The sequence below is a fragment of the Neomonachus schauinslandi genome, chromosome 4, assembly GCF_002201575.2.
Source record: "Neomonachus schauinslandi chromosome 4, ASM220157v2, whole genome shotgun sequence".
Lineage (NCBI taxonomy): Eukaryota > Metazoa > Chordata > Mammalia > Carnivora > Phocidae > Neomonachus > Neomonachus schauinslandi.
Window position 1 is genome coordinate 34,491,087 of NC_058406.1, and position 27,357 is coordinate 34,518,443.

The 27,357-nt window shown below is 38.9% G+C and overlaps 2 protein-coding genes across 3 annotated transcripts in view; one reads left to right on the plus strand and one right to left on the minus strand.

The window, feature by feature from the left end:
* EIF2B3 (eukaryotic translation initiation factor 2B subunit gamma) overlaps positions 1 to 27,357 on the minus strand; it is a 131,095-nt gene that overhangs the window by 76,289 nt on the left and 27,449 nt on the right. For both annotated transcript variants that reach the window (XM_021683839.1, XM_021683841.1), the window contains exon 4: positions 12,888 to 13,047. In XM_021683839.1, coding sequence (XP_021539514.1) covers positions 12,888 to 13,047 — 160 coding nt within the window. The remainder of the gene's footprint in view (positions 1 to 12,887; positions 13,048 to 27,357) is intronic.
* LOC110575317 (40S ribosomal protein S29-like) lies at positions 1,341 to 3,633 on the plus strand. The gene is made up of 2 exons (XM_044913793.1): positions 1,341 to 1,421; positions 3,457 to 3,633. The coding sequence occupies exons 1-2, from the start codon at positions 1,341 to 1,343 to the stop codon at positions 3,631 to 3,633; spliced, it is 258 nt and encodes an 85-aa protein (XP_044769728.1).

Consider the following 27,357-nt stretch of genomic DNA (forward strand, 5'->3'; position numbering starts at 1 on the left):
CTAAATTCAGGATTGTCATATAGCATATACTTACCACAATGTTTAAAACATGGGTAGTCAAAATGTTTTTGTATTGTTCTAAGGGATATTATTAGGTTAACTGGTGAAGTCTAAATAAGATCTGTAGATTAAAGTATTGTAGCAGTGTAATTTCCTGTTTTAACAGACTGTCCTTTATTGGGTAGCAGTGAGGGGTGGGGTGCAGGATACACACTGATGTAGTTAAAGGTAAAGGTAATCATATCTGCAACTTATTCTCAAATAGCTGAGAAATATAATAATAGGATATGTAATATATTGTGTATACATATTATACAAGAGAATGATAGAACAAACGTTAACATTTGGGGAATCTGGGTAAAGGATATATAAGTTCTCTACTATTCTTGTAATCACTCTATAAATGTGAAATTATCTCAAAAACTAAGAGTAAGGAGGTGGTAGATAGTTAATTAGTTTGACTGTGGTAATCATTTCACAATCACGTCTACATATATCAAAACATCACTGTACACTTTAAATATATATAATTTTTATTTGTCAAATATAAGTAAATAAAAATTAAAAATAAAAAGGCGAATAAGTGGATGATCCATAAACCCATTACATGGCACAGAAGGAAAGTATAACAAGGAATTCTTTCTCTGCAAATAATACCCTAGTTCTGGGGCACCTGGGTGGCTCAGTTGGTTAAGCGACTGCCTTCAGCTCAGGTCATGATCCTGGAGTCCCGGGATCGAGTCCTGCATCGGGCTCCCTGCTCAGCAGTGAGTCTGCTTCTCCCTCTGACCCTCCCCCTCTCATGCTCTCTCTCTCAAATAAATAAAATCTTAAAAAAAAAAAAAAATACCCTAGCTCTGCTCACTATGGAAATGGGAATAACATTAAATAAAGACATGTACATTAATCAACATTAACTATATGTCTATTATGCATTAGATTTTATGCTGTATAAGAGAGCATTGAAAGAAAACAAGGTGTATATTTACTAATGTAGAGAGTTCTCTGGTAGACGGTGATGATACAGGCTGTCATATTATTGCTGTTTTCTGTGTTATATTTCTTTCTGCCAACCAGATTATAAATTCTTCAAAGGCAGGCTTGTGATTCCTTTATATCTCTTATAACATCTAGTACAGTGTCAGGCACTTAATAAAAACTCGTACTAACGTCTGTACAGTATCTGTCTATAGCTTACAAAAGCATGTTCACATAGAGGCAGCATAGCATCATGATAAAGAAGAGGGCCTCTGAGGCCTAACCACCTGGGTATAAATCCTACTTACCAGCTGTATGTCTTTGAGCAAGTTACTTTTCTATTCCTCAGTTTCATCTGCAAAATGGGTATCATAATAGTGCCCACCTCACCCAGGCTTGTTATGAGGACTAAATCCGTTAATATTTGTAAAGCTCTTATAACGGTATAAGAGCTTAACTCAAACATTAAATGTTTACATTTAAAAAATTAAACAAAATACATGCTCTCATTTGATCCTCACAACAATCAAATAAAGGATTTAATATCTCTTCAAAAAAGAGAGAAAAAAAAAAGTTGAGCTCTAGAACAATAATATTTCTTTTTTCTTCCTTTCTTTTCTTAAGCAGGCTCCACACCCAGTGTGGAGCCCAACACGGGGCTTGAACTCATGACCCTGAGATCAAGACCTGAGCTGAGATTAAGAGTCCGACGCTTAACCAACTAAGAAAAATATTTCTAAAGATGAATTTTTCAGGGCGCCTGGGTGGCTCAGTCGTTAAGCGTCTGCCTTCGGCTCAGGTCATGATCCCAGGGTCCTGGGATCGAGCCCCGCATCGGGTTCCCTGCTCCGCGGGAAGCCTGTTTCTCTCTCTCTCCCGCTCCCCCGCCTGTGTTCCTGCTCTTGCTATCTCTCTCTCTGTCAAATGAATAAATAAAATGTTTAAAAAAAAAAAAAGATGAATTTTTCTGCCTTCTACTGATAGACAACAGCTACTACATAACTGAACATGTTTCACTGTTGGCTGAAGCTGTCTTTATACCTAGAACGTAATGTATTACTCAAGTGTATAATGTGTTTAGCCCAGGTGCTTGAAAGCATTCTTTCCTTCAGACGGTTTCTGGTCATCTATTCACATGCAGTGTCTGAATCTAAATAGGGAAAAACTATCATAAAAAGTTATATGTTGGGGCACACGGCTGGCTCAGTCAGAAGAGTATGTGACTCTTGATCTCATGGTTATGAATTTGAGCCCCACACTAGATGTAGAGATTACTTAAATAAATAAACAAACTTAAAAAAAAAAAGTTGTATGTTGTTTCTTTTCAATAACCGAAATTAGTGAACTCTAAAGAAGGAAGCGTAAATAATGCCAATTTGAAGGTAAATTTTACAGGGAATTTCAGTTAAAGCAAATTTTGCAGAGAATTTCAAATGCCACACAGTAGATATGACATATATCAATTCATCCATTACAAGGAAACTTGAGAACGTAACAGTCTGCAACAGTCTGATTATGAGCCAATATTTTAAAAAGAAACACATAGATGTTATTTTTGGATATAATTTGGAGTGCTTACTCTATCCAAGTCCTTCAGCCCACAAAACCTTGAATTACTGAATGTCCTGGGAGCAGTGATTTCCAAGTCCAATGTTCAGCTATGTGCTCTTTACTCACATTCCTCACTCTCAGGGTCCCCTCCTTGAATTTGCTTCCTTGTAGCTACCATAGTAACTAGGACCTCAGAATATGCTACAAATTATAGGAACTTGGGAAAGGTTTCTTTCTGTTCTAACAAAGTAAATTCTACTTTGGGAGCAGAGCAGGTTAACATCAGAATGTCTACCCTAAGAAGACTACATAAATGAGATTAAGAAAACAGTTAAAACTATAAATTTCCATTAAAAAAAAATTCTGTCAACTACTCACATTTTTTTTTCTAGTTGATTTTTACTAGTCTGACTGACCCTTCTGTCTTCTCTATAGTCATTTACTTATCCATTCATTCATTCAACTAATAAATGTACTTGTGCACCTCCCCTATGACAGGCATTATGTTTATAGTAGGGAATTTCAACTCATTTTATTTTATTTTATTTTTTTATTTTTTATTTTTTTTAAATTTTAAGATTTTATTTATTTATTTGAGACAGAGAGTGAGAGAGAGAGCACATGAGAGGGGGGAAGGTCAGAGGGAGAAGCAGACCCCCCGCCGAGCAGGGAGCCCGATGCGGGACTCGATCCAGGGACTCCAGGATCATGACCTGAGCCGAAGGCAGTCGCCCAACCAACTGAGCCACCCAGGCGCCCTCAACTCATTTTATAAGGCTAGCATGATCCTGATGCCAAGACCAGACAAAAATATTATGAGAAAGGCATATTCATTTATTATATAAGTACAAGGATCCTAAATAAAATATTAGCAAATCAAAACTAAAAATGTATATAGTAGTCCTTTTGCCTCGTTGCAGCTGAGAGAGCAAGACAGGTCACCAGCAGCTCTACTGGAGCCGTTTGAGGAAATGTGGTCAGGGTTCTTGTTCTCACCATGGCTGCTCAAACCAGCATGGTCTGATCCTGAAATTTGGTCTCAATATATGTTGCCAGTGTTTCTGTCAGTATGCAAAGGATATAGGCTTCATTAAGTTGGATTAAGTGAACTTCCCTGAATGGGACATCCATTCTTAAATGTAGATATCCAAGGTACCTCCCTTAATGCCAACTCATTGTTAACTGTAGATAGCCAAGATACCTCCCTTAATGCCAACTCATTGTACATAGAATAAAAATACTTCAATTATGGAAAAAAATGTATATAGTAGATTTAAAAGGGTTACAAATTTGTTGTTCTTCCCTTCAAGAGGTAAGGTCTAGAATGTAAAATGGTATAGCTACCATATAAAATAGTATGGCGGTTCCTCAAAAAGTTAAAAATAGAATTACCACATGATTCAGCAATTCTACTTCTGGATATACCACTCCAAAGAATTAGAGGCAGGGTTTCACAGAGACATGTGTACACCCCTGTTCATAAAAGCATTATTCACAATAGCTAAAAAGTGAAAACAACCCAAGTGTCCACTGATGGAGTAATGGATAAGCAAAATGCAATATATGCATACAAGAAAATATTCAGCCTTAAAAATGAAGGAAATTCTGCAATATGCTAAACACAGATGAACCTTGAGGACATTATATTATGTGAAATAAGCCAGTGACAAAAAGACAAATACTGCATGACTCCACTTATATATGGTACTTAAAGTAGTCAAAATCATAGAGACAGAAAGTATCATGCTGGTTTTCGGGGGCTACGGGGAGGGGAAATGGGGAGTTATTGAGTTCCAGTTTCACAAGATGAGAAGAGTTATGGAGATGGATGGTGGTGATGGTTGCACAACATTATAAATGTATTTAACAGCACTGAACTGTACACTTAAAAAAGATGGTAAATTTTATGTGTATTTTATTACCATAAAAAAAATTGAAGGAAAAAAAAAGTGCTCATGGGAGGAAAAGAAAAAAGAGGTAAGGTCTAGTTCCCCATCCTTTATATCCAGGCTGGCCTAGCAACTAGCTTTAAAGAATGCAATGAAAGTGATACAGTCTGAGTTCCAAGCTTAGCTGCAAGAGACCTTGTTTGTAGTTTCTTCTCTTACTCTTTTAGAACCTGCTGCTGTCATGTGAACAAGTTTGGGCTTCCAGTATGTTAATAGACTAGATGGAAAGAGAAACTCAACTATCACAGCTGAGGCCCTAGACATATTCATGAGCTCAACTGTGGTAGGTAGTCTCTAAGAACGCTAATTGCCTCTTGGTATTCACACCCTTCTGTAGCCCCTCCTACTGAATATGGGCTGGCCTAGCAACTTGCTTCTAACCAAAAAATGTGGCAAAGTGATAAGATACTACTTTTGTGATTCAGTCACCTTTGTAATTTCTGTCTTGCGAGAAGATTCTTTCCCTTGCTGGCTTTGGTGAAGCAAGTTGTTCTGTTGAAGAGGCCCAAGTGATAAAGAAATGAGGGCAGTCTCTGGCCAACAGCCAGTTAGAAACTGAGGCTCTCAGTCCAACAGTCCTTAGGGAACTGAATTTCTGCCAATAAACAAGTTAGCTTAGAAGCAAATTCTTTCCTAGCTGAGCCTTCAGATGAGACCTCAACCCTGGTTGACACCTTGATTTCAGCCTTGTAAAAGACTCTGAATCAGAGGGCCCAACTAAGTAATGCCTGGAGTCCTGACCCACGGTATTGTTTTAGGATGTTAAGTTTATGGTAATTTGTTTACACAACAATGATTTATACACTGGCAGCAACAGATAACATACACTAGCTGATAATCACTTGAACAGAAATGAGCCAACTCAGTTACAACAGGCCAAACTGCCAACCTAAAGAATCCTGAACAAGCAGAAGATTACACACATCATGCTATTTTTTTTTTGCAGGTTTTAACTTTACATTTCTAAAAATGCAATTTATTTTATTTTTTAAAAGATTTTATTTATTTATTTGAGAGAGAGAGAGGGAGAGCACACAAGCAGGGGGAGGGGCAAGAGGAGAAACAGGCTCGATCCTGGGACCCGGGATCATGACCTGAGCCGAAAGCAAATGCTTAACGAAATGAGTCACCCAGGCATCCCTAAAAAATTCAATTTATTTAAACTAAAACAAAATAAAACAAAAGCAGTTCACCCATTTCTCCCATCCCCCACTCCCTATCTCTGGAAACCACCAATCTGTTCTCTGTATCTATGAGCTTAGTTTTTTTGTTGTTTTGTTTTTTTAAAGATTTTATTTATTTATTTGTCAGAGAGAGAGAGAACACAAGCAGGGGGAGAAGCAGGCTCCCCGCTGAGCAGGGAGCCCAATGTGGGACTCAATTCCAGGACCCTGGGACCTGAGCTGAAGGCAGATGCTTAACTAACTGAGCCACCCAGGTGTCCCTCTATGAGCTTAGTTTAAATTTTTATTTATTTATTTATTTATATTTTATTTTATTTTTTTAAGATTTTATTTATTTATTTGACAGAGAGAGACACAGAGGGAGGGAACACAAGCAGGGGGAGTAGCAAAGGGAGAAGCAGGCTTCCCGCTGAGCAGGGAGCCCGATGCAGAGCTCGATCCCAGGACCTTGGGACCATGACCTGAGCTGAAGGCAGACACTTAACGACTGAGCCACCCAGGCACCCCCAATTTTTTTTTTTAGATTGCACATGTAAAAGAGATCATATGGTATCTGTCTTTCTGTCTGACTTATTTCACTTAGCATAATATCCTTGAGGTCCATCCATGTTGTTGCAAATGGCAAGATTTCATTCTTTTTTATGGCTGAATAGTATTCCATTGTGTACAGATAACACAATTTCTTTATCCATTCATGTACTGAAGGACACTTAGGTTGTTTCCATATCTTGGCCACTATACATAATGCTCCAATGAACAAGGGGTTGCATATATCTTTTTGAATTAGTGTTTTCATTTTCTTTGGAGAAAAACTCAGAATTGGAATTATTGGATCATATGGTAATTCTATTTTTAATTTTTTAAGGAACTTCCATACCATTTTCCAAAGTGACTGCACCAACTTACATTCCCACCAACAGTACATGAGAGTTCCCTTTTCTACATATCCTCACCAACATTTGTTATTTCTAATCTTTTTGGTAATAGCCATTTTTTTTTTTTTTAATGTAGGCTCCATGCTCAGCGTGGAGCCCAATATGGGGCTTGAACTCATCACCCTGAGATTTGAGACCTGAGCTGAGATCAAGAGTCAGACACTGGGGTGCCTGGGTGGCTCAGTCCCTTAAGTGTCTGCCTTTAGCTCAGGTCATGATGCCAGGGTCCTGGGATTGAGCCCCGCATTGTGCTCCCTGCTCAGCGGGAAGTCTGCTTCTCCCTCTGACCCTCCCCCCTCTCTCGTGTTTTCTCTCTCTCACTCTCTCTCAAATAAATAAATAAAATCTTAAAAACAAAAACAAAAAACAAAAAACAGGAACAACAACAATTTGGGGAGGAGGGTGGAGATCACACTAGTAGAAGTTATTTTAAAGTTTAAGTTTGCTGGTGAGTTAAAAAAAGAGATTAGTTTGAGAAAATTTTCAGAACTGAGGACTTGACTTTTCAGATCGAAAGGCCCATTAGCATCCAACACAGGGGATGACATTAGACTGTACCGAAGACAATCAGTGTGAAATTTTATAACTTTGGAAAGAGAAAGATCCTAGAAACTTCCCAAAAGGGGGGGAAAAGTTTTCATGCAGAGAATGAAGAATCAGAATGGTGTTAGACTTAACAGAAAAGCTAGAAGACAGTGAGATAATACCTTCAGCATTTTGAGGGGATATGATTTCCTTTTTTTAAAAAAAAGATTTTATTTATTTATTTGAGAGAGAGAGAGCGCGCAAGTTGAGAGAGAAAACACGAGTGGGGGGAGAGGCAGAGGGAGAAGCAGATAAGCCCGGTGCATAGCTCAATCCCTGGACTCCAGAATCATGACCTGAGCTGAAGGTAGACACTTAACTGATTAAACCACCCAGGTGCCCCAAAGGGACATAATTTCCAAGAGAAGATTATACCTAGCCAAAATATCAAACAACCATTGGGACAGAATAATGATATGCAAAAGCTCAAAAAATTTACTTTTCATGAACCCCATCTCAGAAGGCTACCAGAGGATATGTTCCAGAAAAAAGTGAGTATAAACTAAGAGGAAAATTATGAGAGTGAAGGGTGAATCTAAAATGACAGTTCTACAGAAGAGCGACTAATCCAGAAAAGTTCTAGGAGAGATATCTTCAAGAGTTTGAAACTGAGAGAACACTTAAAGTGTTGGAAAGTAATGAGACGAAATTCACACAAGTGGGGCTAAGGTTGAATTAGTAATAAATACATAGAAAATGAAATACTAAGCAAATGAAAAAACAAGACAATTTTTAGGAAAATAAAAAAGAGGAAAGAGAAAAGTAATCATATACAAGGTTCAGCTGTGACTATCATTTATTTTAATTTTTTTAAAAGATTTTATTTATTTGAGAGAGAAAGAGAGAGGGAGCACAAGCGGTGGGGAGGAACAGGGAGAGGGAAAAGTAAGCTCTCCACTGAGCAGGTAGCCCAATACAAGGCTTGATCCCAGGACCCTGGGATCATGACCTGAGCCAAAGGCAGACGCTTAACAGACTGAGCCATCCAGCCGCCTCTTGTGAATAACATTTAAACAGTTACAGTAATGTAAACATTAAATATTCATTAATAAGCACTGCAATAAATGGGGAAACTGGGAGTTTGCATGTATGTGGTGGGGGTAGAGGATGTGGTAAAACAGAACTAAATCTTTAAGTTCTATAGTAGGAAGTAAATAATTCCTAAAACTAAAAATACCAAGACATAGTAAACAGAAGCATGTCCTTTGGAGATGTGAAGTTAAATGTGAAAAAAAAATTACCTAAATAGGTTGAAAGTGGTTACCTCTGAGTAAGGTGAGGACAGACATGGTGAAGGACTGCTATTTATTATAATATACCCTGGATAATTCCATCATTCTTTAAATTATGAACATATAAAACTTTGATGAAAATAAAAACTAAATTCAAAAAAAGGAAAGAAAAAGAAAGCTCAGGCTATGGAGTCAGAAAGCATAGGTTCAAGTTCAGATTCTACCACTTACCAATGATTTGATTCTGAGCAACTATCTACAAAATGCTAGTAGGCCATAAATGGATATAAAACTTGATAAATAACAAAACTACCTAGCCCCATTCACTGGATTTTATTTCATAATTATTAAAATTTTTTTTAGTTTCATGTTTTTATTTACATTCCAGTTAGTGGGGCACCTGGGTGGCTCAGTCAGTTAAGCGTCTATCTTCGGCTCAGGTCATGACCTCTGGGTCCTGGGATCACCCTGTGTAGGGCTTCCTGCTCAGCAGGGAGTCTGCTTCTCCCTGTCCCTTTGCCTCCTCCCCCCTGCTCATGCTCTCTATCTCTCTCTCAAATAAATAAATAAAATCTTTAAAGAAAAAAATAAATTCCAGTTAGTTAACATATAGTGTAAGATTAGTTTCAGTCCATTGACTGGGTTTTAGTTTGAGAGCAAATCTAGATTATCTTTGTTTCCCATATAAGGCTTATCATAAACTTTATCTATAGTATGTTTTAAATTCAATGACTACATCAAAATTTAATGCATTTGTAAGTCAGGGATCTGATCTCATACCAACCACCCTGTCTGCATATCAGTAAATTGTTCACCTCCTTCTTTTTAAATATTGTGCCTTTAAATATATTTCCCCATAATTAGGACATTAAATTGCTCCCTGTATTTTGCATATGCTCCTATTATTGTACTTCTCACACTGTGACTTATAAATTCTAGGATATTTGAATCTACTTCTATAGGCTATTTCCTCAGTCACAAGAATTTCGGTTTTGAGTATGCTGGGATTTCAAGTCACTTCTGTTAAATATAATTAGGAAAAAAAAGGGGGGGGGTGGTTGGAGATTGAGAAAAGAGATAAAACAGAAACCCAAGCAGGAGAAGTTTTCTTGTAGTACAGCTTTGAGAAATAAAGAAAGCTGAAGCAAAAGAAATATAGGCTCAGAATGCCTCCCTGTTAGTGCACAGGGACCTAAGCTGATTGAAAGGTGACAGCCAAGTGACAGCTTTCACTTGTGTGATTCTTTTTTTTTTTTTTTTTAAAGATTTTATTTATTTATTTGACAGAGAGAGAGGGAACACAAGCAGAGGGAGTGTGAGAGGGAGAAGCAGGCTTCCCGCGGAGCAGGGAACCCGATGTGGGGCTCGATCCCAGGACCCTGGGATCATGACCCGAGCTGAAGGCAGATGCTTAACCGACTGAGCCACCCAGGCACCCCTCACTTGTGTGATTCTTAAGCACACTGATATTTACTGAATCGAGCCTGGACCAAGGCTATATAACTCTAAGAACTGGAGAGGAGTCTGAGAACTGGATGAGCTAAATAAAAGTTGAATCTACTTTCTCTTACCTGGGCGGGGATAGTAAGAGCTGCCTTTATAGGCCAGCTCCTCAACCATTCAATAATATGTACTGACTTCTTACCATGGGCCATAACTGGGCCAAATGCTGGGGATAAAATGAACAAAACAGAATATGATGATCCCAGCTCTCAAAGAGCTTATGGCCGAGGAGAGGAGAGAGTAAATAAGAGAGCAGTGCCGCCATATGTAGGCAAATAAGGGGGTATAACTGCATATTAGAGGGTCAAGGAAGGCCCTTCTCAGAAAAGAACTTGAAGGCTAAGCTAAATTTAGAGCACATGTATTATGGGGAGAGGGGATGGAGAGCATTTTGGGCAGAGAACAACATGTATAAAAGCCTGGAGCAGGGAAGAAACAAACAAACAACAGTCCAAAAAATCCAAACATGAATTTTTTCCTGCCCTCCTCAGAATCTACATCTACAAATCTTCTGAGACGAAAGTAGCAAGAAGGGGAAAGATGGCTCCTGAAACATCTAGCCAATAGCCATTCTCCTATAAGTCCGTAAGAACACCACCGGGAAACTTGGACACAGGAGATCCGCTCTATTAAACAAAACCTGGGAAAGAGGGGACTGCTGGTTGTTCTGGCACATAATAGCAGCCAACAGACAGACCAAATATACAATCTGAGAAATTCAGGACTCTTTTTTTTTTTTAAAATATTTTATTTATTTATTTGACAGAGAGAGACACAGCGAGAGAGGGAACACAAGCAGGGGGAGTGGGAGAGGGAGAAGCAGGCTTCCCGCTGAGCAGGGAGCCCGATGCGGGGCTCGATCCCGGGACCCTGGGATCATGACCTGAGCCGAAGGCAGATGCTTAACAATTGAGCCACCCAGGTGCCCCAATTTAGGATTCTTAAAAAAAAAAAAAAAAAAGCTTATCATTGAAATGTATAGCATTCCATGGGAGGAATTTAAAACTCAGTTATCTGGTGGCGCCTGGGTGGCCCAGTCGGTTAAGTGTCGGAGTCTCGATTTCGGCTCAGGTCATGATCTCAGTGTTGTGAGATCAAGTCTCACATCAGGCTCCATGCTGGGCCCGGAGCCTGCTTAAGATTCTCTCTCTCTTTCTCCCTCTCCTCCCCCTCCACCAGCTCCCCCCAACCCACTCTCTTGCTTAAAAAAACAACCCCCCCCTTAGTTATCTAGGTGAAACTTAGCCTTCAAATATAACAAAATACCGATATTGAGAAATTCAAAATTTCATGTTAAGAATGGAAAATCTTTCTATAACACAAATCTGATCATGACATTCTCTTGTTTAAAATTCCTCAACAACTCCCCACTCTTTTGAGGGTAAAGTTCAAACTCTTTAGTCTGATCCCTGTATCCTCTCCAGTCCCATTTCCTGCTTCCCTGTCCTCCATACTCACACTCCAGCTCAACAGCAGGTTACCTGTATACATCATATGTTTTCAAAGAGAGACAAGCCAGCTTATACGAACTTTCACTGGCCAAGGTGTGACAGTTTAAGCATCAAACAGTTTTAAATGGATGGGTAGACAGATAATACTTACAGCTAAGTTAAAATTGTGAAAAGCTATGCATTTATAATGATACTTAAGAGGTAAAAGCTAATATGAAATATACTAAAAAAATTCTAATACCAAGAAGAGTAACTCTAGGCATTTGATTTTTTAAACTGTTTTAAGTAGAGGAGTATGAAAAAAGAAACAAGAAATTCATATTTATAAAATATACACCTGTTTGTTTATAAGGTAGAAAAGGCTGAATGCAGGGAATTGTGAATAAGCAAACCAGACCTTGCAAAAGTAGAAACTACATAAAGAACAAAAGGATTGATCAACATGAGGATCATAGATAGTGATAAGGTAGAAAGAGGACCCAACAATTAATCCACACTGGTGATCAACTTGAACACAAAAAGCAATTTTAAAAGTTTTAATGCTATAATCCAAAATTATAAATTAACCAAATGCTCTAAGGAAAAAAAGCTAAAAATATAAACTAGTTCACTCAAATCCTAGGAATGAAATGCTCTAGGTGCCTCTATTAAAACCAGGAGATACTAATAAACCATACATAGCTTCTAATAATTGTAACAGACTACATCAATAAATAATAATGACAGGACAATGGGTTATATAATGTTGGCCAAGCAAAACCTAAAAAACACATCATTCCAGGGGGGAAAAAATACATCATTCCAGGAAATACTAAAATCTATATAAAAGGTGTGATCTTACAAAGCTTTCTGGTCATTAGTTCAGTTATTAAAAGCAGCACAGTCATAGGATTGGTGCCTCAGGCTTGAACTACTCTGGGAAAAGCAATCAGGAACTGTGCCTTAACCAAAAATCAACAACAGGTCAATAACCAAATTCTATAATCTTGGTTGGACTAGAGTACTATTCCTTTTCTTTTTGGTCTGACAAGATTACTATCACTCTCTGACAATTAAAACAAATAATAACCTACTACTAGAATCCTAGGGAAATACCAAGATAAGTACGTTGTAATCCTAAGAAGAAAAAGCATGGTTAACAACTATCTTGTTTATTGGCTATTTAGGGTGATTGAAACTTTCAAAAGAATCAACCATTCTACCCTTGTAATAGTCATTTTAATCGCTTAAAGGTTACCTAAAATTTGATCTTAAATTGCAAATGGTTCTGAGCGCTCCTCTTTGCATACAAAAGCGTCTTGGACTTTATAGAATCTAATCAATAGCTCTTAGCCTCTTCAAGTCAGGGAACTGAGTCTTATTTGACTTTATGCCATCAGCCCTTAGCACAATGCTTACAGTGCAGTCACTTCTCAGTAAATGTTTCTTAAGTGAAAGCATGAATGATAATAATAATAAATAATAATAATAATTATTATTATTATAAAAACCCAACATACAAATAAATCAAACTCCTTACCTGGTTTTTTCCCCACCTTTTGACCTGGAACTTGTTCTAAGCCATCTTGGCCTTTTCTCATTAACATGGCAAGTGATGCATCATGAGCTCTGAACAGGTCCACAACTTCATGTAAGGCAACATCTGTTATGAGATCACAGCTCAGGACTAGCACATCTGTCTGTCAAATGGAGAAGGGGAAAGTCAATATCACAAAAGACAATGGATCACACAAATCATCACAGGATAAACTTACAATGGCTTGGCAGCACACACAAATTGGACACTTGTTTTCAAACCTTTTTCATAGCAGCAGAATAAGTAAAATAAATAGGGCTGTTTTAACTAAACTGTGCTCGGGAGGTCTGGAATATCTACCTCCCCTTGTGTGTGCCTTATTGCTGCCCAATCTGAGGCACCACTGGAATCCTGGGCTCTAAGGAACAGAGTCTGAGAACTACCACATTGTCTATTTCCATGACTGTGGAATTAATGATCTTAATTTATACATCCCTTTACAGTTTGAAAAGTATTTTCACATAATCTGATGATTCCATATGGTTACAAAATCCTATAAAGCAGTCACTTTGCTACAGTACTAGAAAATAAAAGGATGAATATAATGCCCATCCCTCGGGAGACCAATCTAATTAGTAAACAATACTATACAACCTAAAGTATGTAAAAAGCACTCATTTAATTCTTATAACAACACCATGGAGTGGGATTGTTACTATTAATATTATTTAGTTCCCATTTTTATAGATAAGAAATATGAGACCTAACTACCACAGTGTCTGGCACGTAATAGGCATTTAGTAACTATTTGATGAATGAATGAATAAATCAAGGAAGTAAAAAGAGATGTTCTCATGTGGTGGGTATTCTTTAAAAAAAATTTTTTTTTATTAACATATAATGTATTATTTGTTTCAGGGGTACAGGCCTGTGTTTCTTCAGTCTTACACAATTCATAGCACTCACCATAGTACATAGCCTCCCCAGTGTCCATCACCCAGCCACCCCATCCCTCCCACCCCCCTCCACTCAAGCAACCCTTAGTTTGAGATTAAGAGTCTCATGGTTTGTCTCCCTCTCTGGTTTCTTCTTGTTTCATTTTTCCCTCCCTTCCCCTATGATCCTCTGTCTTGTTTCTCAAATTCCTCGTATCAGTGAGATCATATGATACTTGTCTTTCTCTGATTGACTTATTTCGCTTAGCATAATACCCTCTAGTTCCATCCATGTTGTTGCAAATGGCAAGATTTCACTTTTTGATGGCTGCATAATATTCCATTGTACATATATACCACATCTTTATCCATTCATCTGTTGATGGACATCTAGGCTCTTTCCATAGTTTGGCTATTGTGGACGTTGCTGCTATAAACACTGGGGTGCATGTGCCCCTTCGGATCACTACATTTGTATCTTTGGGGTAAATACCCAGTAGTGCAATTGCTGGGTCGTAGGGCATGTGGTGGGTATTCTGATTGCATTTCTAGTAATTCAGATTAATTACAATAATAACTAATAATAGTAATTAACATTTACTGAATGTGTACTATTGGCCAGGAATTGTGATAACACTTTGCATGCATTCCCAATCTTTAGAACCTTACGCCATAAGCACTATTATTATATGTACTTTACAGACAAAGAAACCAGTTTACTTGGGCACCTGGGTGGCTCAGTTCGTTAAGTGACTGCCTTCAGCTCAGGTCATGATCCTGGAGTCCCTGGATCGAGTCCCACATTGGGCTCCCTGCTCGGCAGGGAGTCTGCTTCTCCCTCTGACCCTAACCCCTCTCATATGCTCTCTCTCATTCTCTCTCTCTCAAATAAATAAATAAAATCTTAAAAAAAAAAAAAAGAAACCAGTTTACAGTAGTTAGGTAAATACCTAAGATTTAACAACCCTTAATGACTATTCATATAAATAAATAATCTTTATTTGTGAATAGTGTTTAAAGAAATACAGCTTTGCTAGTTTGAAGATCCATTTAAGGGAGTTTCTAGTCTACAGTATTAGGTACCAAAAACACCTAAATTTAGATCTTAGATACTTCTAAATTTTGGTCTGTCTAGTACCAATCCTACCGGTACTAGCTATCAACTGGAGTATCTTATTTTAAGAGTAACCTTGATAAACTAAAAAAGTATCAATAAGAAGATGATTAAGATGGAGAAAGAGCTAGAAACACGACAGCTGAAAGAGGAGAAGTTGTTTAGTAGAGAAAAGATTGTGGTGGGGGGCGGGGGGAGACAGTGGGCAGGACAAGGATTATGGGGTGGGGCTAAGGAAGAGATAATAGCACTCTTTAAATACTTGGAAGTCTAAGGAAGAATGAAATTTTACCTGAAGAGCCCAGGACCAAACTACAAACAAGTAGGTAAAACATGAAGAAAAGTATTTTTGGTTTCCATATTAACTTATTTCTGTCAATCAGAGCTAGTCAAAAAGAATAATTTTGTAAGGCAATGAGTTTCCCATCGTAAGAAGTGCTCAGGCAGAAACTGGATTATCACTCCCAACAATTTATTTGCCAGACATTTACTGAGCACTTACTCTATGCTCAGCCAGGCCCTATTCTGAAACATAGAGGGAACTTAGACTAGAAAGTGTTAAGGGCGCCTGGGTGGCTCAGATGGTTAAGCGTCTGCCTTCGGCTCAGGTCATGATCTCAGGGTCCTGGGATCGAGTCCCGCATCGGGTTCCCTGCTCAGTGCAGAGCCTGCTTCTGCCACTCCCTCTGCTTGTGCTCTTCTGTCTATCTCTCTGTCAAATAAATAAATAAAATCTTTAAAAAAAAAAAAGTGTTAAAATGTGAGTGGCTAAGAAAGGCTACTTAATATTTTTTTTTTTAAAGACTTTATTTATTTGACACAGAGAGAGTGAGAGAGAGCATAAGCAGGGGGAGTAGCAGGCAGGCAGAGGGAGAAGCAGGTTCTCTGCTGAGCAAGGAGCCTGATGCGGGACTCGCTCCCAGAACCCTGGGATCATGACCTGAGCCGAAGGCAGCCGCTTAACTGACTGAGCCACCCAGGCACCCGCTACTTAATATTTTTAAAACAAATTTCTACCTATACATTCTGCTATTTCATTTCATCATAAATGTAGTACACAGATTTGTCAAAATAATATATTGAAAAACAAATTCCTTACATTGCAATTTAAATTGACTACACAAATATTTCTCAATAGCACACCTGCAGTTTCCCAGAGGTGCCTCAGGTAAAGCCTGGTTCCTATTGCCCTTTCTGAGTCACCCAGGGCAACTCCTCTTTTATTAATTTTATTTTCTGGGTTTCTGTATAAGCTTTGGTTTGGAAAACAGGTTTTGCTACTTTAAAAAGTTTGGAAAACATTTAACTAAATTATTCCAGGTTTAAGAATAAAATGAGTATCTATGTGGAAATTTTTATAAGTGGTTCCCACTTTTCTAAGATTTTAATTTAAAATTAAGATTCCTGTGGCACCTGGGTGGCTCAGTCAGCTAAGCGTCTGACTTCAGCTCAGGTCTTGATCTCAGCGTCCTAGGATAGAGCTCCAAGGTGGGCTCTGCACTCAGCAGGGAGTCTGCTTCTCTCTGCCCCTCCCCCTGCTCATTCCCTCTCTCTTTCTCTCTGAAATAAATAAATAAAATCTTTAAAAAAATAAATTAAAATCAAGATTCCTGCTTTGGGTGGGAAAAATGGATGATTTCAACTCACATTCTACTACAGTAAAAAGTCATGTTTGCTAAGAAAGTGAGGCTCAACCATAAGAATGCCTTGGCTTACTGCTTGAAATTTCTTATTCTGAATATAGACTCTGTACCAGAACCATCATTTCTTTTTCTACATGTAACTCATTACTTACAGCCTGAACAATTCCTTTTGAAAGCCTCTTCAAGTTAAGAAGTTCAAATCTGAAGGGCGCCTGGGTGGCTCTGTAGGTTAAGTTATCTGCCTTCAGCTCAGGTCATGATCCCAGGGTCCTGGGATTGAGTCCCACATTGGGCTCCTTGCTCAGTGGGGAGCCTGCTTCTCCCTCTCCCTCTGCCTGCAGTTCCCCCTGCTTGTATTCTCTATCAAATAAATAAATAAAATGAAGTTCAAATTTGGATTTTTTTCTACTTTTCTGCTTAAGGCTATCTTAGTTGCTTCTGGATTTTAATTGAGCTAAAAAAAAAATTCTTAAGCTCACCATCTAGGAACCACCAAACATTAACAAATCAGCCTGTGTACATGAAAGCTAAGGAAGAGATAGCACACAGAATCCTTTTTTTTTTTTTAAAGATGTTATTTATTTATTTGACAGAGAGAGACACAGAGAGACAGGGGACACAAGCAGGGGCAGAAGGAGAGGGAGAACCGGACTCCCCACTGAGCAAGGAGCCCAATGTGGGACTCGATCCCAGGACCCTGGGATCATGACCTAAGCCAAAGGCAGACGCTTAACGACTGAGCCACCCAGGCGCCCCAGAATCCTTCTTCTTACAACAATGCTTAGAAAGGCTGGGAACACAGGCTATTATTAAAGACACAGCCCTATAGCAGTACAGAAGTTGCTCCATTTCATTATAATAAAAATGACAGTTTGCTGAGAAAAAAAAAAATCTCCTTTCTCTAATAAGCTGGCTGATTTTTGCAAGCTAACTGCTCTACAATAAATTTAATTATCAAGTGTACTCCAAAGTGAAGAAAATGACCCCGATGCAGATGCCTCTGAAGTGGCAACAATGTTGTCTTGGAAAATAAATGCTGTTATCATTCAGTATCTGCAAAAAATAAATCTGTCAGTATAGTGAATGCCAAAGAAGTCCTGCGTAATTGTGAATAGTTGCAGCCTCGTTTTTCTCTTTGCTTTTAGATGACTTTTTGCTAAGCTGAATGCAAAATCCCCAAGGAGCACAAGAAACAGACCCCTCCCCCCAAAGTCTGGTTGCCATCTGTTCTCAGTGTGAAAAGAAAGGCGTCAGTCAGAAAGGGCAGGGCCTGGGATACAGATGGAGGTGCTATTCGGCAGGCCCTCTCCTGCCTCCATTCCCAGAAAATGCACCATCTAAGACTGAGGCCAAACACATTCCCATCCTCTTAGCAACTCCACCACTTCCAAAGGAAAGTCTTTGCTGTTTGATCAATGTACTTTGTTTCCAAAGCTGGAAATCCTGGAATAAGAAACAGAAGTCTAACATCTTACACCTTCATACTACTACCTATTTCTCTTTACATTTTTATAAACGCTGTAACAGAAAGTAAATGACTATTGTTTTGATTTTTATTCTAACAATGTAAAGCCCATTCTAGAAATGCAAATATTCTTCTACTAACTGGAGCCCAGAGAGAAAAAGTGGAAAAACTGTTTAAGAGCGAGAGGTATTTCTGATCACGTGTGACCAGAGCCATGAATAAACGTAGACTGTTTGGACTGTGAAGCAACTGTATATCTGAAATGCAATTAACTTGAAAGTTCCCTGGACACACCAATCCTCAGCTGCCTTGTGTTTCAGGGCACTAGTTCTTTCCTAACACCAACAGTAATGCCTCTTCTTTTGCAGAGACCAATTGGAATCTCCACAGACCTCCCTACTCACTCTTCTAATATCCTCAGTATCCCTTATCCCAAGCCTGTTCCTTTAGAGGAGCCAGGGCAATGTCAAGGGCAAAAAGCATGGCTCTAAAGGACAGCAAATGTGTGCAGTTTTGACAAACTGGAAATATACAAAGTTTTTAAGGGAAGGTGAAGACAGCACGTTAGTGTTTGGGAAGAAATCAAGATACCCAGGAATTCAAAATTCGAATTGCTGCCAGTTAGTTTTAGCTAAAGAAAACAAATTAAACTGAGAAAACCCAATTACAAAGCTATGGCAAAGCCCAGAAATCCATCATCACAAGCACATTTTCAATCAAGCCAAAACCACTGAGTAAAACTAGAAGAAAAAAACAAAAGTTAAATCAGAAAACTGAACGTTATGTGTGTTGGTGTTAGTGGTATGGTGGGAAGTGGGAAGAGCTACTGGGAACAGTCTCTCTTCTTTTCCTGGCAGCGGCTCCATGACAGATTGTTATAAATAACACAATCTGGCAATTTCCTATGGCACGGAGAAAGAAAAACACTTACTCCCCTGGGAAAAAAACGGTCAGGGCAAGGTAACCACGCTTTTACCCACCCAGCACTTCCACAAACAATGGCTATGATCCAAATCACCACCCTGCACCCCACCCCTGCCCATATGGAATTAATGAATTCAGCTACTTGGTGCGACTATGAATGGTCACAATTTACATTTCCTATGTGGTCCAATCCCAATCCAACCCTCAAGAGTAGTTTGGTGCTGTAATAACCAATGTCTAACTACAATGGAGACCTCACCGTGCTTGATTTCGTTGAAAATGTTTGGAAAAGACTCCCAGTTTGCAGTTCCCAAAGTACATGGCAAAGGGCCAATTGCCATTTTGTTTTTAATGAGGCTGGGGCATTAGGTGCAGGAAGGAATGACCAACTCAGTCCATAAGTAAGAAATGTGATAATCCTTAGGCTTAGAGCTAAACATCCTTCCTGTGTTCCTTAGCTTAATCATAGTGTCACTACCACCAGGATCTGAAGTCAGAAATCTGGCCACAGTCTAGGGCTGAGGTCCTCCCCCTCTTGCCCAGTACCCCACCCCAACATCTTACTGGTCACCAAGCCCTCCTCTTTTTTATTTTTTAAGATTTTTTAATTTATTTTAAATGAGAGAGAGAGAGCACGCATGAGGGGAGGGTCAGAGGGAGAGAATCTTTCAAGCCCAAAGGGGAGCCCAAAGATCCCGCAACCTATGAGATCATGACCTGAGCCCAACCGACTGATCCACCCAGGTGCCCCCAAGTCCTCCTGTTTTATCTCCATTGCACTACCTTAGTTCAGGCCTCAAAATATTTTTCTAGTCTCTTAGCTGGTCTCACTCACTCCAGTTTTCCCCTATTCTAATCCACACTCCAGTTCCCATTACTTATTTCACTTCCCTGCTTAAAGGCAGCTTAAAATAGTGTTCTCCAAACATAAGAAAAAACTGAACACTCATTCACCTATTCCCACTTACTTTTAAAATTTACTTAAAAATACATGAATTATGATAAGTGATATAATATGCTCTCCAGATAACATACAAAAACTAATATTTTTATTTATTTATTAAAAAGATTTTATTTATTTGAGAGAGAGAGAGCAAGAGAGAGAGCATGATTGGGGAGGAGGGGCAGAGGGAGAAGGACAAATAGATTCCCCACTGAGCAGGGAGCCCAATGTGGGGCTCGATCCCAGGACCCCAAGATCATGACCTGGGCTGAAGGCAGTCGCTTAACTGACTGAGCTACCCAGGTGCCCCCCCAAATTGATATTTTTAATTAATTAATTTTGAAAGATTTTATTTATTTGAGACAGAGAGAGAGAGCGTGCGCACGCACAAGCGGGGAGGAGGGTCAGAGGGAGAGGGAGAAGCAGACTCCCTGCTGAGCAGAGAGTCCGATGCGGGGCTAGATCCCAGGACCCTGAGATCATGACTTGAGCTGAAGGCAGGTGCCCAACTGACTGAGCCACTCAGGTGCCCCTCAAAATCGACATTTTTAAAAGAAGAGGTAAAATTAAAAGAACTAGAGATTCTAATATCTTCCTTGAGTACTCCATCCTACACACCCCCTGGCTTTGAGATCACCCCATTTAGGATATTACTGCTTTGTAAGACTGAGTTTAAATTCCTTAGTATGACATTAAAGGTCTTTAAAATATGACTGCACCTACCTAATTCAGCCTTCTCTGCCCCAATTCCCCTTCCACATAGTTAATGTTAACTTGCTGGAGTAAACTGCCAAAAATGCATTCCCCATTCTCTCTTCCCACCCACCACACAGTCATCCATCAAGTTTCAGGTCCTGCTGCAATTATTATAAAGGGCAGAGCCAATGTATTATCTCCTCTAGAGATGAAATCTTTTCTGATCCATTGCAGACCTTAAATCACTAACATCGATTACATGGGTTTTTTTCCCTTCTAGATTTTGAACTTCATAAGGAGCTTTTTTATCTTTGAATCCCCGGAGTTCAACCTAGTGCTGGCAAACAAGCATCAGTAAATGTTAGCACTTGTCCTGTTACCTCCTTCTCCTTGTTTAAATTGACTCAAAGATGGAAACATCCAATTTTCGATGTTTAGAAACAGCATATTTTCTGACAGCGCTGAAAGCCCTCTCTGTAGAGAATATGACTGTTCAGAGTTAGGACAGGGGCCAAAAAGGTAACTCTGCAGCTTCCTAAAGCAATGAGGTAGGGAATAAATGTGCTGCCTCCAACAAGGAAAAAGGAAGAAAAGTCTGAAAGAAAAGAAACCAGATGCAGCTGTCCTGGAGGGTATGGCTGGAGGGGATATGCTAGATTTATAATTTTAAAATGGGGACTCAACACTTATAGTTTTAATATTTATAGTTCATTTACCTTCCTACAGAAGTTCTCTTTTTAGGTTAAGAACAAATAGAGGAATTCTACTTATGTTTCCTGAGCTAAGAAGTAACTGAGAATCTGTTAATTTCTAACACTGTTAAATGAATTAAATGCTAATCACATCTCTTCCAAGATTTTTTTTTTTTGGAGGCAAAATATTTATTTATGTGACTCATTTTGTAACATTTAAGACATAGAGGTTGTTTACAAAAATACATAAGGTGTTCGTCTTTCTTCCAGGATTTAAATATCTGCAATTTAATTTTTTTTTTTTAAAGATTTTATTTATTTATTTGACAGAGAGAGAGACACACAGCAAGAGAGGAAACACAAGCAGGGGGAGTGGGAGAGGGAGAAGCAGGCTGCCCGCTCGATCCCAGGACCCTGGGACCATGACCTGAGCCGAAGGCAGATGCTTAACAACTGAGCCACCCAGGCGCCCCTCTGCAATTTAATTTAAAATGCATGGACATTAATAGAGAAAAAACAAAGTTTTTTTTTTCTTTTTTCTTTTTTTTCCCCTCAAATCAAACCTTCACTTTGAAAGAATTTATTTTCTGAATCTATTTTATTTATTTATTTATTTATTTTTAAGATTTTATTTTATTTATTTGACAGAGAGAGAGACAGCGAGAGAGGGAACACAAGCAGGGGGAGTGGGAGAGGGAGAAGCAGGCTTCCTGCGGAGCAGGGAGCCCGATGCGGGGCTCGATCCCAGGACCCTGGGATCATGACCTGAGCCGAAGGCAGACGCTTAACGACTGAGCCACCCAGGAGCCCCCTGAATCTATTTTAAATAATTTCATTCTTTTTCTTCAGTTAGACACAAATACTCCACAGGATAAAAATATTATTGCCCCATTTCAAGACCATGAAACATGTTCGTAACAATTACACTACATATTTTCTGCCTGTAACTTGAATTCTAATTTTGTCCTGAATTATGAAATATATATATACATAAATATATAAATATCAAAAAGCAACTCTTAAGATTAGGTATGTCTTCTTTTCTTATTAATTTTACATGTGACTTTGAGAGGGTCCCTCCCTTTTTTGGGCCTCAGTGTCATCTCTAAGATGAGAGGGCTGTACCATCTCTGAACTCCTTTATGACATAAAATTATATTATGATTACAAGGGCCAAGCTATTTTTAATTCTTTAGAGCTATGCTCTGGGTTCAGAGGCATTAATAACTGTGGTGACCTTAAAGTTTCTCATCTACTTTGGGCATCATCCTGAAAGAACAAATCATGTTAAATATAATTTTGATGCTCAACGCATTTAATTAAACTTGAATTCTTTCAAAAATAATAATCCATGTGTGGCATGTATGGCAATTCTCAGTTAATCAGAGAAATCAGTTAGGCACAAAAATACAGAACCGGCTTACCATTCTGGTCAAAGAGAGGGTTACTATCCAAGCTCATTCATTAAAGGATGTGTCTCTGAATACCTCTTCAGCAAAAGCCTGAGTAATCACAAACTTTTAGGGTTCCAATCCATAAAGATTCCAGTTTGGAACCAAGGGTTACACTCTACCTGCTACCATCAACTCAACTGGTTCTCTAAGACTATACTATCTTTAAGTTGTTGGCAAAACACTGGACATCATTTAATGTTTACAAGCTCTTGCACACACTGTATTTCAATCTCACATAATTCTGTAATATCAATATAGTTAAACCCATTTTATAGACAAGAAAACAGAAGCTCAGAAATATTATGTGATCTGCCCCTTTGCTATCACATTGCCTTCTAAAACACACACACACACACACACTACCCCCTAACACATTAGTTTCAGGTGTACAACATAGAGATTCAACAAATTTATACATTATGCTATGCTCACCAGAAGTGTAGCTACCATCTGTCACCATACAATGATATTACAATATCAATGACTATATTCCCTATGCTGTAAATATAGGCCATCTTTAAATGTATTGATGTCACATTTAAATTTGGTTAGACATCTTATTATTTAAAATCAAATCATATGCAAAGAGAAGAGAACCTTCTTATACTGTCGGTGGGAATGCAAGCTGGTACAGCCACTGTGGGAAACAGTATGGAGGTTCCTCAACAAGTTGAAAATAGAGTTAGCCTATGACCCAGCAATTGCACTACTAGGTATTTACCCAAAGATACAGATGTAGTGATCTGAAGGGGCACCTGCACCCCAATGTTTATAGCAGCAATGTCCATAATAGCCAAACCATGGAAAGAGCCCAGATGTCCATCAACAGATGAATGGATAAAGAAGATGTGGCATATATATATACACAATACTACTCAGCCATCAAAAAATATGAAATCTTGCCATTTGCAATGATGTGAATATGTGTATTATGCTAAGTGAAATAAGTCAATCAGAGAAATAGAATTATCATATGATCTCACTCATATGTGGAATTTAAGATACAAAATAGGATCATAAAACAGGATGAAGTCAGAGAGGCAGACAAACTATAAGAGACTCTTAATGATAGGAAACAAACTGAGGGTTGCTAGCGGGGATGGGGTTGGGGGGACGGGGTAACCGGGAGATGAACATTAAGGAGGGCTTGTGATGTAATGAGCACTGGGTATTGTATAAGACTGATGAATCACTGAACTCTACCTCTGAAACTAATAATACATTATATGTTAATTAATTGAATTTAAATAAAAAAATTAAAAATTAAAAAAACAGTTTATGAAAAACTAGGTTGTATTTCAAAATAAGTTATATGTGATACTTGAAAACTATAAAGTACCATATGACAATAAAGAGTTTGCTTTTATTGAAATTAATAAATCTCTTCTAATAGCTTCTAGATCATAGAATGTAATAATGCCACTGTGACTTGCACCATTCAAATCACATCTCTGTACATCACAATTTGAAAGAGAAAATGACGTATCAGAGAGATCAGAGAAGTCACAAGGATGCTGAAGGGTCTGAACATCAAGGGAACTAGGGATCCTTAGACTGGAGAAGAGAACCTGGGTACCTGATAATGGAAAGGCTGCCAAAGGAAGAGGAAGATAATGTGTTCTGATTGCTCAAGGACAGAATATGACTTAAAAGTAGAAATTTTAGGGCGCCTGGGTGGCTCAGTCAGGTGAGTGTCTGCCTTCGGCTCAGGTCATGATCCCGAGGTCCTGGGATTGAGTCCCTCATAGGGCTCCTCGCTCAGCAGGGAGCCTGCTTCTCTCTCTGCCTGTGCTCCCCCTGCTTGTGCTCTCTCTCTCTCACACAAATAAATAATCTTAAAAAAAAGTTTAAAGAAAATTTTTAAAAATTAAAAAAAAAATCCTTTCTAAAAAAAAAGTAGAAATTTTTAGAAGAGCACTGATGAGTTCAAAAAAATTTCTAATATCTAAAACCTCATGAGAAATCCCCACTGGAGATTCTCAAACATAGCTTAATATAATCTTCATGGGAAATACTTAAGAATAGATTCTTGTGGAGGGTAAAAGATGAGAATAGATGTCTTCATAAATATTTTCTAATTCTAAGGTTCTAAGAGTCAATCAATCTTGAATTTTTAAAAAAGACTTTATTTATTTGAGAGAGAGCATGTGCATGAGCGGGGGGAGGGGGAGAGGGACAAGCAGACTTCCACCCCGAGCAGGGAGCCCGACACTGGCTGATCCCAGGACCCCGAGATCATGAGCCCAAGGCAGATGCTTAACTGACTGAGTCACCCAGGTGCCCCTCAATCTTGATTTTAACAGCACCAGAGAAACTGTTTAGGACATTTTCTCTAACCTTCACACTGTTTTCCAATCAATGGGCCCAGAAGGTGGAGTAGGTGGACTTCCTGTCCCTCATTATCATTTCCAGGCCATTTCTCTCACTCCATGACCTCTACTCATTTGAAGTGCATGACAGTAGACAAAACCTACTCCTCCTTGCTGTAGTCAGCTTCGGAACTTCCTGTCACCCTTTCTCCTTCTTAGAGATTATAAAAGTTTTAAGTAAAGACAGTAGATTGAAGATGCACAATTATATTTCCCCTTCTCAAAACATCACTGAAATAACAGTAAAAGGATTTTTTAAATGGTCATAAACCCACAAAAATAAGAGGAATGGGAGAGCAGACAATATTGAAAAGATGATTATGTTAGTTACAGGAAAACTGAGAGCCAACTCAACTTAAACCAGATTCTCCAAAAGGCTGAGGAACTGATACGGATAAAAACTGGGGAGGGAGGAGTTAAAATAAAGAATGCTGGTTGGAAGATCTCTTTTCCACTCTGCAACCCAACCACTTCACAGCTCCAGAGGACGGAAGAGAGTAAAATAGGGGATATCTATATTAGGGAAGCACAGTCACAGTTGGGATAGGAAGAGGGGATGCATCTTACTGAAAAGAGGGGGCTTAAAAAGAGGATTCTGAGACATCCTCCCCAGCCCTGACCCCAACTCATTTCCTAGAATGCTAGCAGCTAGGTCTTTACCTTGCAGGCAGGAGACTAGTTTTCTCTATGGAATCTGAGTAATCCAAGAGAAAAAACCCTAAAGATACAGACATAAGAGATTCACCAAAAAAGAGCACAATCACATCACCATATCACCCTACAGTGAAGCTCACAGTTGACATGCCCCATCCATATACAAAACTTGAGAAAAAAGATAAAGACATTGAAAAAATGAAAGAAAAGATAAGAAAATTAAAGAACCAGTCTAAGAAATCCATTATTAGGATAATCAGTTTCCAGGAAAAAAAAGAATAGAAAAAACAGATATGAAGGATTCATCAAAGAGTGCCTGGGTGGCTCAGTCGTTAAGCGTCTGCCTTTGGCTCAGGTCATGATCCCAGGGTCCTCGGATAGAGCCCCGCATTGGGCTCCCTGCTCCATGGGAAGCCTGCTTCTCCCTCTCCCACTCCCCCCGCTTGTGTTCCCTCTCTCGCTGTGTCTCTCTGTCAAATAAATAAATAAAATCTTTAAAAAAAAAAGGAATCATCAACAAAATGATTTTTTTAAATTCTCCTAAACTGAAGGACAAGAATATCCAAATTGAAAGGGTTAACTGAGTAAAGGGCTCACATGGATAAAACAGATTCACAAGGACATCATCATGAAATTTCAGAACACTTGGTACAAAAAGAAGATGCTACAATTTCGACAGAAAAAGTTGGCCATATTAAAAAGATTAGCAATTACAAACACTTAGAACTTCTCAACCACACTGGAAGCTCAAGACAATGAGTAATGCCTTCTAAATTCTTAGGACATTTCTTAGGGAAAGTTTTCTCACATTTTTTTTTAAAGATTCTATTTATTTATTTGAGAGAGAGAGACAGCGAGAGAGGGAACACAAGCAGGGGGAGTGGGAGAGCGAGAAGCAGGCTTCCCGCGGAGCAGGGAGCCCGATGGGGCTCAATCCCAGGAGCCTGGGATCATGACCTGAGCTGAAGGCAGATGCTTAACCGACGGAGCCACCCAGGCGCCCCAAGTTTTCTCACATTTTCCGAGATGATTTCATATCTTCTTATCCTTCCTTAAAACTTCAACACTCCTCTCCCTTCCTAACTCTTAGTTGGTGGCTTCACTTATTTCAATAAGAAAACAGAAATAGTCAGAAGCAGCAAACATCTGAGTGACACAAAATTAACCGAACCTATAGGCATGACATGTTATGTAATCTGCCTGTAAGAATGAATTAACTGTCCTTATTCCAACAGAAGGCAAACCTATCCACTTGCACACTGGATCACACGCCCCCTAATCTACTCAGCAAACTCCACGAGGGCAGGGACTTTGTTTACTCACTGTTCGTCCTAAGCACCTAGCACAGTGACCAGTACATTGTAGGCAGTACAAACACAGTTGTTGAGTTGAATTACTAAATGCTTTCTTTTCTCTGTCGTCAATTTCTTCCCTTCCTAGATCATTTCCATCAGCATACACATATACTAAAGTATATCCCATCTTGAAAAAGAAGAGTATCTTATTTTTATAAGTTGGGCAAGGGGACATTTATTTATATCACATATATTCTTTTGTAGGTATGGAACGTTTCATACGGTCCTA